Source organism: Pseudorasbora parva, chromosome 4 (assembly GCF_024679245.1).
Source record: "Pseudorasbora parva isolate DD20220531a chromosome 4, ASM2467924v1, whole genome shotgun sequence".
Taxonomy (NCBI): domain Eukaryota; kingdom Metazoa; phylum Chordata; class Actinopteri; order Cypriniformes; family Gobionidae; genus Pseudorasbora; species Pseudorasbora parva.
Genome location: NC_090175.1, coordinates 58244500 through 58259235, shown reverse-complemented (window position 1 = coordinate 58259235; position 14736 = coordinate 58244500). Strand labels below are relative to the sequence as shown.

Here is a 14736-nt window from a genome sequence, read left to right as displayed (position 1 = left end):
TCTCTCTCTCCATTTGTTTTATTTACTCTTAGTCCAGTATCATATCTTTTGTAGTTTTTATCACATTATTTATACAAACCCGATTCCAAAAAAGTTGGGACACTGTACAAATTGTGAATAAAGACAGAATGCAATGATGTGGAAGTTTAAAATTTCAATATTTTTATTCAGAATAGAACACAGATGACATATCAAATGTTTAAACTGAGAAAATGTGTCATTTTAAGGGAAAAATAAGTTGATGTTAAATTTCATGTCATCAACACATCTCAGTAAAGTTGTGCCGTGGCCGTGTTTCCCCCTGTGTGTCATCCCCTCTTCTGTTTATATCAGTCTGCAAACGTCTGGGACTGAGGAGACGAGCTGCTCAAGTTTAGGAATAGGAATGTTGTCCCATTCTTGTCTAATACAGGCTTCTAGCTGCTCAACTGTCTCAGGTCTTCTTTATCGCATCTTCCTCTTTATGATGCGCCAAATGTTTTCTAATGGTAAAGGATCTGGACTGCAGGCTGGCCATTTCAGTGCCGGATCCTTCTTCTACACAGCCATGATGCTGTAATTGATGCAGTGTGTGCTCTGGCATTGTCATGCTGGAGAAGGCAAGGTCTTCCCTGAAAGAGACGCCGTCTGGATGGAGCATATGCTGCTCTAGAACTTGGATAGACATTTCAGCATTGATGTTTTTTTGGAATCGGGTTTGTAGAAAGAAGTACTGTTTTGCCACAGTGTTTGTTGATGAGCGTGTGTGTGTGTGTGTGTGTGTGTGTGCAGCGTGAGGCGGTGTTCATGCTGCCGTCCTCAGCAGTAGTGGGCAGTGGCAGCTCGTGTGGCGGCGCTGATGTTCCTCCAGCGCTGGATCTGGCGTTCGGTGCGGCTCATGTTCTCTCGCTCCAGTTCTCCAGCGACGGCCGGCTGTACAGGGTGGCCAACATCAGCCTGCAATACAACCTCAGTGACACGGACATCTTCCCACAGGCCTCCAGCGCAGGTCAGACACACACACATCAACACACACATACTCTTACACAAACACACACACCCAGACTCACACACACACATCAACACACACATACTCTTACACAAACACACACACCCAGACTCACATACTCACACATCAACACATACATCAACAAACACACACAAAATGCAAAAAATGCTCTTCTTATTTTGTCTTGTTTCCAGTCTAAATATCTAAATATTCTTAAATTAAGATGCATTTACTAGATCAGTAAAACGACATAAGATACTTTTTCTTGTTTTGTTGAAAATAAAATCTAAATGAAGTGAGTTTTTGCTTAAAACAGGCAAAATGATCTGCCAATGGGGTGAGAAATAATCTTATTTCTGATCGGAAGCAAGAAACAAGATTTCAGTCAGAAATAAGATTATTTTTCTCACCCCATTGGCAGATCATTTTGCCTGTTTTAAGCAAAAACTCACTTCATTTAGATTTTATTTTCAACAAAACAAGAAAAAGTATCTTATGTCGTTTTACTGATCTTGTAAATGCATCTTGATTTATGAATATTTAGATATTTGGACTGGAAACAAGACAAAAATACTAAATAATAAGAGCATTTTTGCGTCCGCTCACGTGTGTTTCCGCCACAGGTCTCGTGAGTGTGATGACGAACGCGTCGGGGATTTCGGCGCGGGTGAACAGCACCTACAGGTGTCTGAGCTCCACATCCGTCAGTCTGGAGGCCGCAGTGACCATCAGCTTCTCGGGCGTCCGCATGGAGGCCTACATGCCCTCAGCAAACCTCAGCACAGACGGTACGTCATTCCAACATTAAAGATCAGAGAGCTTCTCCACACCAAGAGCCATTTTTCACATTTTACACTATATTGCCAAAAGTTTTGGGCTGGTTATCAGGAGAGCGTGACTTGCCTGACTGCATTGTGCCAAGTGTAAAGTTTGGTGGAGGGGGGATTATGGGGTGGGGTTGGCCCTTTAGTTCCAGTAAAAGGAAAAATTAATGCTTCACCAAGACATTTTGGACAAATTCATGCTCTCAACTTTGTGGGAACAGTTTGGGGACGGCCCCTTCCTGTCCCAACATGACCAAAAGCCAAAAGTACTGTGCCGTTCCTCCAAATCCCTGAGTTCAGGTGTTGGATCTCTTCATGGCCACAGGTGTGGCCAACTCCAGGTCTCGGCCTGCAGACGCTTCTACACACATTAGTGAAAGAATGGGTCGCTCTCAGGAGCTCAGTGAACTCAAGCGTGGGGCCGTGATAGGCTGACACCTGTGCAATAAGGCCATTCCTGACATTTCCTCACTACTAAATATTCCACGCTCAAATGTTAGTGGGATTATAACAAAGTGGAAGCCATTGGGAACAACAGCAACTCAGCCACGAAGTGTTAAATCCCAGAGCGGGGTCAGCGCATGCTGAGGGTCACCGTGCGCAGAAGTCTCCAACTTTCTGCAGAGTCAACAGCTCCAGACCTCCAGACTTCTGTGGCCTTCAGATGAGCTCAAGAACAGCGGAGAGAGCTTCATGGAATGGGTTTTCCAAGCCTTACATCACCAAGAGCAATGCAAAGTGTGGGATGCAGTGGAGTAAAGCAGCCGCCACTGGACTCTAGAGCAGTGAGACGTGTTCTCTGAGCGACCAATCACGCTTCAGTCGGACAATCACATGGACGAGTCTGGGTTTGGCCGTCGCCAGGAGAACAGGACTCGCCTGACTGCATTTGCCAAGTGTAAAGTTTGGTGGAGGGGGGATTATGGGGTGGGGTAGTTTTTCAGGGCTCGGCGGCTTAGTTCCAGTGAAAGGAACTCTTAATGCTTCACCAAGACATTTTGGAACTTTTCATGCTCCCGACTTTGTGGGATCAGTTTGTGGACGGCCCCTTCCTGCCCCAGCATGACTGCGCTCCAGTGCACAAAGCGTCGCTCCATAAAGACATGGATGAGGAGTTTGGTGTGGAGGAACGGGACTGGCCTGCACAGAGTCCTGAGCTCAACCCGATAGAACAGCTTTGGGATGAATTAGAGCGGAGACTGAGAGCCAGGCCTTCTCGTCCAACATCAGTGCCTGACCTCACAAATGAGCTTCTAGAAGAATGGGCAAAAATCCCCATAAACACACTCCTAAACCTTGAGGAAAGCCTTCCCAGAAGAGCTGGAGCTGCTAGAGAGGGTGGGCCGACTCCAGATTAAACCCCACGGGTTAACAATGGGAAGCTCAGGTGTGTGTAGAGGCGGCACAACACTTCTGGCGATATAGTGTAGCTCTGCCTGAACCGGTTGAGCTGGTTATTAGATGGGCCTGCTGGTTCTTTCTCTGAGGTGTGTGTGTGTGTGTGTGTGTGTGTGTGTGTGTGACTGTTTACTGTTACAGTATATTAATAATGTCCTCTTACAAGCTTTATAATGGCAGTGAATGTTTTGAAGTCCATAAAAGTGTATCTATCTATCTTTTTATTTTATTTTAAATAATAGAAGTAAACTCTCTCACACACTCACTCACACACTCACTCACTCACTCACTCACTCACTCACTCACTCACTCACTCACTCACTCACTCACTCACTCACTCACTCACACACTCACTCACACACTCACTCACTCACTCACTCACTCACACACTCACACACTCACTCACACACACACTCACACACTCACTCACTCACTCACACACACACTCACACACTCACTCACACACTCACTCACTCACACACTCACACACTCACTCACACACACACTCACACACTCACTCACTCACTCACACACACACTCACACACTCACTCACTCACTCACTCACTCACTCACTCACTCACACACTCACTCACACACTCACTCACACACTCACACACTCACACACTCACTCACACACTCACTCACACACTCACTCACTCACTCACACACTCACACACTCACTCACTCACTCACACACTCACACACTCACTCACACACTCACACACTCACACACTCACTCACTCACACACTCACTCACTCACTCACTCACTCACACACTCACACACTCACACACTCACTCACTCACTCAAACAAATAAACTACACACACACACTCGCAAAATTAAGCTCACATGATCGACTCCCAGTGAAGTAATGAACTGAAGCATCTTTGATACGTTTGCATCATTGTGTGTGTGTGTGTGTGTGTGTGTGTGTGTGTGTGTGTGTGTGTGTGTGTGTGTGTGTGTAGAGAGTGTTTGCAGTGCTGATCAGACGAGTACGACCTTTGCCCCGACTCAACCGCCCAAACCCACGCCCCCCCCTTCACCCCTCCCGGACCCAGTGCGCGGAAACTACAGCGTAACCAACGGCAACGGCACCGTCTGTCTGAAGGCGCTGATGGGGCTGCAGCTCAACATCACACACACCTCAAAGTCTCAGAACAAGGTGACACACACACACACACACACACACACACACACACACACACACAGTCTCATACACTCACTCACACACACTCTCTCTCTCACACACACACACATATGTTTCCTGATCTGATCTGATTCCTCCACAGACCGTCAGTGAGATCTTGAACCTGCAGCCCAACAGAACCGCGGCCTCGGGGTCGTGTGGGGTCACGGTGGCCACGCTGACCCTATCTGAGGATCTGACCAACCTCAGCTTCACCTTCACACTGGTCAGTCTCATCTACTTCCTGTCTGTGTCCTGCACTTCCTGTCTCTGATCATGTGTCAAATAAAATCTATTATTATTCATTTTTTTCTGTTTTTTTATTGATCTGACCTGCAGAACGCCACCACACAGAAGTTCCATCTGAGCGCCATCAACGTCTCCGCCTTTTGGTCTGACATGACAGGTAAATGACACACACACTTATATTCACACACTCACTCTTACACACACATACACACACACTTATATTCAAACACTCACTCTTTCGCACTCACACGTTTGTTTTTGTAACATATGGAGACATTCCATAGGCGTAATGGTTTTTATACTGTACAAACTGTATATTCTATCCCCTACCCATCACACACACACCCTGCCCCTAAACCCACCCATCACACACACACGCTGCCCCTAAACCCACCCATCACACACACACCCTGCCCCTAAACCCACCCATCACACACACACCCTGCCCCTAAACCAACCCATCACACACACACGCTGCCCCTAAACCCACCCATCACACACACACGCTGTCCCTAAACCCACCCATCACACACACACGCTGTCCCTAAACCCACCCATCACACACACACCCTGCCCCTAAACCAACCCATCACACACACACGCTGTCCCTAAACCCACCCATCACACACACACCCTGCCCCTAAACCCACCCATCACACACACACCCTGCCCCTAAACCCACCCATCACACACACACGCTGCCCCTAAACCCACCCATCACACACACACGCTGTCCCTAAACCCACCCATCACACACACACCCTGCCCCTAAACCCACCCATCACACACACACGCTGCCCCTAAACCCACCCATCACACACACACGCTGTCCCTAAACCCACCCATCACACACACACGCTGTCCCTAAACGCACCCATCACACACACACCCTGCCCCTAAACCCACCCATCACACACACACGCTGTCCCTAAACCCACCCATCACACACACACCCTGCCCCTAAACCCACCCATCACACACACACGCTGCCCCTAAACCCACCCATCACACACACACGCTGCCCCTAAACCCACCCATCACACACACACCCTGCCCCTAAACCCACCCATCACACACACACGCTGCCCCTAAACCCACCCATCACACACACACCCTGCCCCTAAACCCACCCATCACACACACACGCTGTCCCTAAACCCACCCATCACACACACACCCTGCCCCTAAACCCACCCATCACACACACACCCTGCCCCTAAACCCACCCATCACACACACACCCTGCCCCTAAACCCACCCATCACACACACACCCTGCCCCTAAACCCACCCATCACACACACACCCTGCCCCTAAACCCACCCATCACACACACACGCTGCCCCTAAACCCACCCATCACACACACACCCTGCCCCTAAACCCACCCATCACACACACACCCTGCCCCTAAACCCACCCATCACACACACACCCTGCCCCTAAACCCACCCATCACACACACACGCTGCCCCTAAACCCACCCATCACACACACACGCTGCCCCTAAACCCACCCATCACACACACACGCTGCCCCTAAACCCACCCATCACACACACACCCTGCCCCTAAACCCACCCATCACACACACACGCTGCCCCTAAACCCACCCATCACACACACACCCTGCCCCTAAACCCACCCATCACACACACACCCTGCCCCTAAACCCACCCATCACACACACACCCTGCCCCTAAACTAGGGATGTGCATTTCAAGCAAAAATAATATTCGATGATTGCTGGGAATTATTCGAATATTATTCGAAAATCGCACCCCTCCCCCGCATGCACGCAAACTGGCATAGGTATATCCTTAAATAAAAGCCTTTGGTCAATTAAACGCCGGGTCTCTGATAGTGGCGTGGTCAGCACAAGCAAATAAAGGCCGGGGGAAAATGTGTGGATAATCTCCTAAATGCCTTTCATTTAATGTGCACTCAAGTTCATCGTAATGTAGGCTACAGTCGGGTTGTGCCGTGAAGGCTGACCAACATCACGCAATCATCCTGATGCCACGCCCGTTCTTGCGAGTGCGACACACACTAAGTCTCTTCTATAGTTAACCTAAAAACTTTGTAGGGATGGCTCTGTAAATTAAATTGAGAATATAACTGATGCAATTATGCCATTTTAAATAGGCTACATGATGAGAGATGAGATCTGTGAAAATACCGTGTCAGGCAGGCTACACAAATATTGATTTTCTGGTCTTTTTTATACGTCTTAAACACTATTCGCACGGTATTGGTATTATCTAGGGACCTCTGTGATTTAGAAATTACTAAAATAACCTCACGTGCAACCTAGGCCTATATAAAAAATTAAGTGAGGAATAAGCATTTTACATTTTTCTCAATGCTGATTACCGATTAGGCTACAGTAATTCTGGCCGAACATCTTGAGTTTTGCGTGGCGCGCATTTGCACGGGATAAGCAAAGCCTGTGATTTTACTCGAATTTACTGACTTATTACCCGGATATGTTGTCAAGACTTCGTTATAGATATAGCTGTATGAAATCATTAAACAGGCATCGATTTCGTTTTGATTATTTTATAGTAATAAATAAACATAATTTCGTTTTTTATTTATTACGCAAAACTCAGATGGGGAATTAGCCTAATTTGAGAGGTCCCTAGATAATACTTATCCCGTGCGAATAGTGCTATAGCCTACTCTGCATTTAACTTAAAAAATATTTTATTTTGTACAAGAAAACAGAATAGGCTTCAAAATAAACTATGTTGATGAAATATTGTAAAGTGGTCATGAACTATAGGCTACACGAACAACCGTTTATAAAAATAGGCAAAATCAAAAATGAATAGGCCCTATCTCAGAGAAAAGTGCGTCAACCTATTGGAAGCACGGGTGAGTAATTCGTTTGGTCAGAAAAATAACTAAATTATAGTTAAAAAAAACTTAGTTAAAAAAAATTATGTAAAGCGACATAAAGTGCATAAACTCTTCTTAAGTGGAAGGAAGCTTTTTTCCCTCACGTGCAACGATAGCCTATAGAAAGCGCGGAGTCATTAATTGGGTTAGAAAAATAACGAAATTATATATATTTTTTAATAGAAAATAATATTTATGTAAAGAAATATATTAAATTAAAAAGTGCTTAAAAGTACACTACTCTTAATGGAAGGAAGCTTTTTCTCTCACGTGCAACCTAAAGCACTGAGTAGGCTAATTAGTTGGGTTAGTAAAATAACGAAATTACAGTTTAAGGATAAAAAATATTTATGTAAAGAGATATAGTAAAATAAAAAGTGTTTAAAAGTGCACAACTATTCTCAAGTGGAAGGAAGCTTTTTCCCTCATGCGCAATATAGAAAGCGCAGATGCATCATTAGTTGGATTGGAAAAATAACGAGATCAGTTTTTTTAAGTAGACAATAATATTTATGTAAAGAGATGGCCTATATTAAAATAAAAAGTGCTTAAAAGTAGGCTATACAACTCTTAAGAGGAAGAAGGCTTTTTCCCCTCACGTGCAACCAGGCTGTAGAAAGCGGAGTCTGGTTCGGGCTAAAATAACCTCACGTGCAACCTATATAAAAAATTAAGCGAGGAATAAGCATTTTACATTTTTCTCAATGCTGGTTACCGCTTAGGCTACAGTAATTCTGGCCGAAATTGCTTTGTCGACTTACTAGCTTGTTGTTGTATAAATGGTGATATGTTTGCATGTTTCGTAAAAAAAAAAAAAAAAAAAAAAAAATCAATGATAGATATCTGTCCACTGGAACGTTATCGCTTTTATTCGCTAGTAATTTAAAACGGTTTAAAGGGTACATATATGAAGAAAGAGAGGGAGAGAGACCAATGGTCTAGACGGGACAGTAAACTCGGGTTCTACAAACTCCATCAGACTTCTCAAACCCTCTCCAAGTTGATCGGAAGCATATATTTAGCGATCATCTTCGTGATGAGGGCCGTTGTTTGCTCTGCCCGTCTAGCATCCGACTTGGTTGATCGGATCATAAAACTACCCACTGATTGCTGCTGACCTGTGGATGGACCTGCTGGGTATTTTGCTCTCAGATGACTGTGCATTGTAGTGGTTGACCTATGATAAGCAAGCATCGCATGGCAGAGTTTGCACTGCACTTCTTTTTACATTAATTTTATTATAAGAACTCCACACAGAACTCTTATTCGACATCGTGACTCTACGTAGTGTGCATGATGATGTGTTATTTTTTTGTTGTGTGAAAACTGATTGACAGCTTTTACGTGCGGTTTTGACAGCGCGCGCCACCCGCTGGTTACATTAACACGTCATAAGCGCATCAGCGCAGCAAACCTGGATTTTTTTTTTAGATGACAATCGCACAGCCTATTCGATATTCTATAGTTAAATCAACTAATCGAATATTCGAAAATCGTGACTCATCCCTACCCTAAACCCACCCATCACACACACACGCTGTCCCTAAACCCACCCACCACACACACACCCTGCCCCTAAACCCACCCATCACACACACACGCTGTCCCTAAACCCACCCATCACACACACACCCTGCCCCTAAACCCACCCATCACACACACACACGCTGTCCCTAAACCCACCCACCACACACACACCCTGCCCCTAAACCCACCCATCACACACACACGCTGCCCCTAAACCCACCCATCACACACACACCCTGTCCCTAAACCCACCCATCACACACACACCCTGCCCCTAAACCCACCCATCACACACACACCCTGCCCCTAAACCCACCCATCACACACACACCCTGCCCCTAAACCCACCCATCACACACACACCCTGCCCCTAAACCCACCCATCACACACACACCCTGCCCCTAAACCCACCCATCACACACACACCCTGCCCCTAAACCCACCCATCACACACACACCCTGCCCCTAAACCCACCCATCACACACACACCCTGCCCCTAAACCCACCCATCACACACACACCCTGCCCCTAAACCCACCCATCACACACACACCCTGCCCCTAAACCCACCCATCACACACACACCCTGCCCCTAAACCCACCCATCACACACACACGCTGTCCCTAAACCCACCCATCACACACACACCCTGCCCCTAAACCCACCCATCACACACACACCCTGCCCCTAAACGCACCCATCACACACACACCCTGCCCCTAAACCCACCCATCACACACACACGCTGCCCCTAAACCCACCCATCACACACACACGCTGTCCCTAAACCCACCCATCACACACACACACACTCTCTCACACACACACACACACACACAGGAAACATTCTGCATGTTTACTTTCTCATAAAAACTCCTCCTGTGTGATTTATAAGCCTTTTGTAAAGTGGGGCCATGGGTAATGTCCTCATATTTCACCCTCTCCTGTAATACCTGTGTCATACCCATGGCATTATACACATTTGAGTCCTCATATGTCACAATAACATGCCCACACACACACACTGAGGTAGATGTTGTTGTGCTCCTGTAGATCGGTTCGAGGCGGGAAACGTCTCTCTGGATCTCCTGCAGTGCAGTGTGGGTCGCTCGTACATGTGCAGCGCAAAACAAACACTCGCTGTGGTGCCGACCTTCTCCATCAACACCTTCAGTCTGCAGCTGCAGCCCTTCAACATCACAGCCAACCAGTTCTCTGCAGGTGCGGACACACACACACTCACACGCAGTCTCACTCACTCACTCACACACAGTCTCACTCACACACACTCACACACACTCACTCACACACACACACACAGTCTCACTCACTCACTGACTCACACACAGTCTCAAACACACTCACTCACACACACACACACAGTCTCACTCACTCACTGACTCACACACAGTCTCCCTCACTCACATCAACTGCCCAGTTAGTTATGTCAGCACAAATATTTTGTGTAGTTAACACAAATGAATTAAAGTAAATTTCAGTTTTAAATATATTGGGTTGATTAAACACAATTAAATTTAGTTGAAACAAAATTAGATACACTCCCCTAAAGGATTATCAGGAACACCTGTTCCATTTCTTATTAATGCAATTATCTAATCAGCCAATCACATGGCAGTTCTTCAGCATTTAGGGGTGTGGTCCTGGTCAAGACAATCTCCTGAACTCCAGACTGAATGTCAGAATGGGAAAGAAAGGTGATTTAAGCCGTTTTGAGCGTGGCATGGTTGTTGGTGCCAGACGGGCCGGTCTGAGTATTTCACAATCTGCTCAGTTACTGGGATTTACACACACAACCATTTCTAGGGTTTACAAAGAATGGTGTGAAAAGGGAAGAGCATCCAGTCTGCAGCAGTCCTGTGGGAGAAAATGCCTTGTTGATGCTCGAGGTCAGAGGAGAATGGGCCGACTGATTCAAGCTGATAGAAGAGCAACTTTGACTGAAATAACCACTCGTTACAACCGAGGTATGCAGCAAAGCATTTGTGAAGCCACAACACACACAACCTTGAGGCGGATGGGCTACACCAGCAGAAGACCCCACCGGGTACCACTCATCTCCACTACAAATAGGAAAAAGAGGCGACAATTTGCAAGATGCTCTCCTATCAATATGGGCCGACATTTCTAAAGAATGCTTTCAGCAGCTTGTTGATCAACACCACGGAGAATTAAGGCAGTTCTGAAGGCGAAAGGGTCAAACACAGCATTAGTGTGTGCTCCTAATAATCCTTTAGGGGAGTGTACACACACACAATGTGTGTCAGGTCCAGAGTCAGTCACTGGTGGGGTGATTCCATGTCAACTTCTGACTTAACCAATCACGTGAGTTTAGGGCGGGGCTATCTGACTGACTGACCAATGGTGGACGTGTGTTTAGGGGCCAACATTCAAATCAAGCATTCTAGAGCAACAGTACAAACACCTAACGTGTGTGTGTGTGTGTGTGTGTGTGCAGCCGAGGAGTGTCGTGTGGATCAGGAGAACATGCTCATCCCCATTATCGTCGGCGCGGCTCTGGCTGGTCTGGTGCTGATCGTCCTCATCGCGTATCTGATTGGCAGGAAGAGAACACACGCCGGATACCAGACCATCTGATCTTCAACACCACACACACACACACACACACACACCGGATACCAGACTATCTGATCTTCCTCATCATCGTCCTCCGCCTGACCTGTGATTGGCCGCTTCAGACACACTGGACTGCGTGAGTGTGTGTGTGTGTGTGTGTGTGTGTGTGTGTGTGTGTGTGAGAGAGAGAGAGAGAGCTGGTTCATTCTTTGCTGTGAGGTCAGTGGTCACTATGTGTGTGTGCGTCTCACTCAGCGGCTGTTTTATTAATTAATCTGTTTGTGTAAATAATTGTTTCAGGTTAGAGGTCACTCCTTCAGAAATAATGCCATATTATTATTATTATTATTATATTTGTAAAAATGACGTACACGGTCTCATTTGTTGACGTTAGTAATGCATTAATGAACAATAACAACGAGCAATATGTTATTTGTGTTAGTTGATGTAAACAGATGAGACTGTGTGTGTGTGTGTGCTGTGCTGGTGGTCAGGTGTGACGTCTCTCTGTAGGCCAATCAGCAGTCAGCATTGCATCGATTCCCTCCAGAGAGACGCTTTGGGATTCTCCCTCAGGCTTTTGGATTATCCATAAAAACAAGCTCAAGTTTTTAGACGTTTTGTCCATGAATATAATGATCAGAGCTCTCATTCTTTGTGAAGTGCTAATTAATGCTTACGGACTGATGTCACACCCGCACCGCTCTATTGGCTTCCTGTTTATGACATCAGCTCATTTACATAAGTTTGTGTATTAAATGTCTCATCATGTATCAGGGTTAGGGTCACAGAGATAAATAAACTCTTCTGAACCGTTTATTTCAAATGTACAACTGGAGAAAGTGTGTGTGATGGTTTGGGTGTGTGTGTTTAAGTGGAGTGTAGAGGATGGAAAATATTAGAGTGTGTGTGTGAGAGAGAGAGACTGGCATTAAATGACACCTGATATAAATAAGGAATGTTTGTTATAGTTTCTCGAAACATGAAGCCGCTGGTGAATTACCCATGATTCCCCCCCCTACACACACACACACACACACACACAGCAGTCAGTGTAACTGATGATGATGATGAAGGGTTTGCTGCTGGAGTGAAAAGGGAAATAGTGACGAGTGTGTGTGTGTGTGTGTGTGATCTGCTTTTCTGTGATGTTTATAAGAAACTCTTCATCAGAATGAGCACTAAACGATGATGATGAAGATGAAGCACACTGACCATGGGTTTGATCTGGAGTTCTGTTCTGTGGTGAGCGTGATGGGTCATGTGACGCGTCTGTGGGTCATGTGACGCGTCTGTGGGTCATGTGACGCGTCTGTGGGTCATGTGACTACAGTGGTGCGTTTGCTGGTTTTGCTGTTACTTTTGTAGCGAATGTTTCATTATTTTTATGCATCAGGGTTTGAGGTTAATAAATAAATAATGACTTACACTCTGTGTCTGTGTTTAATGATGACAGATGAAAAAATTAGCTATCGTGTGTGTGTGCATGTGCGTGCGTGTGTGTGCTCATTTTAAAGTCTTAATTTTGTCAGTTTTATTATTACTTTCCGCTGTTCATTCTGATCCCATTCGGCCTCATACGACCCCGCCCATTTACGACGAGACTCCGCCCATTATGGCAAGACTCCACCCATTATGACAAGACTCCACCAAGACTCCACCCATTACAACAAGACTCCACGACCCCGCCCATTACGACGAGACTCCACGACTCCACCCATTACGACAAGACTCCACGACTCCATCCATTACGACAAGACTCCGCCCATTACGACAAGACTCCGCCCATTACGGCAAGACCCCGCCCGTTACGACAAGACCCCGCCCGTTACGACAAGACCCCGCCCGTTACGGCAAGACCCCGCCCGTTACGGCAAGACCCGGGCCGTTACGACAAGACCCCGCCCGTTACGACAAGACCCGGGCCGTTACGACAAGACCCGGGCCGTTACGACAAGACCCCACCCGTTACGACAAGACCCAGCCCGTTACGGCAAGACCCCGCCCGTTACGACAAGACCCCGCCCGTAACGGCAAGACCCCGCCCGTTACGACAAGACCCGGGCCGTTACGACAAGACCCCGCCCGTTACGGCAAGACCCCGCCCGTTACGACAAGACCCGGGCCGTTACGACAAGACCCCGCCCGTTACGACAAGACCCCGCCCGTTACGACAAGACCCCGCCCGTTACGGCAAGACCCGACCCGTTACGGCAAGACCCCGCCCGTTACGACAAGACCCGGGCCGTTACGACAAGACCCCGCCCGTTACGACAAGACCCCGCCCGTTACGACAAGACCCCGCCCGTTACGGCAAGACCCCGCCCGTTACGGCAAGGCCCGACCCGTTACGGCAAGACCCCGCCCGTTACGGCAAAACCCCGCCCGTTACGGCAAGACCCAGCCCGTTACGGCAAAACCCCGCCCGTTACGGCAAGACCCCGCCCGTTACGGCAAGACCCCGCCCGTTACGACAAGACCCCGCCCGTTACGGCAAGACCCGACCCGTTACGGCAAAACCCCGCCCGTTACGGCAAGACCCCGCCCGTTACGACAAGACCCCGCCCGTTACGACAAGACCCCGCCCGTTACGACAAGACCCCGCCCGTTACGACAAGACCCCGCCCGTTACGACAAGACCCCGCCCGTTACGGCAAAACCCCGCCCGTTACGGCAAGACCCCGCCTGTTACGGCAAGACCCGACCCGTTACGGCAAAACCCCGCCCGTTACGGCAAGACCCCGCCCGTTACGGCAAGACCTGTCCGTTACGCCCATTTCAGTGGCAGGACCAAACAAACCACCAGTCCGCCATTTTGTAACGCGTCATAAATTGCAATATCTTTTACATGATTTGACACATTGGCACAAAACATGGTACGGATCCTCGACAGCGTGTCCTGAAGGAACCTGAGAAGTTTGAGCTCAGCACCACCTAGTGTTCCACAGATATTGGATTTTATTGCATATAACTTTTGAAAACTAAATTGTGTTGGATTTCTTGTCCTAGAGAGAATCAGACTCTGTGTGGAGAGTTTGTGTAAAGATGTCTAGATAAATCAAC

At 47.3% G+C, this 14736-nt stretch overlaps 1 protein-coding gene across 1 annotated transcript in view; it reads left to right on the top strand.

Moving 5' to 3' along the window:
* Positions 1-13102, top strand: part of lamp1a (lysosomal associated membrane protein 1a) — a 16093-nt gene extending 2991 nt beyond the window's left edge. Inside the window, exons 3-9 of the mRNA XM_067442334.1 lie at positions 772-988; positions 1612-1776; positions 4181-4377; positions 4505-4627; positions 4741-4807; positions 10132-10299; positions 11555-13102. Coding sequence (XP_067298435.1) covers positions 772-988; positions 1612-1776; positions 4181-4377; positions 4505-4627; positions 4741-4807; positions 10132-10299; positions 11555-11694 — 1077 coding nt within the window. The 3' untranslated portion in view covers positions 11695-13102. The remainder of the gene's footprint in view (positions 1-771; positions 989-1611; positions 1777-4180; positions 4378-4504; positions 4628-4740; positions 4808-10131; positions 10300-11554) is intronic.
* Positions 13103-14736: the final 1634 nt, after the last annotated feature.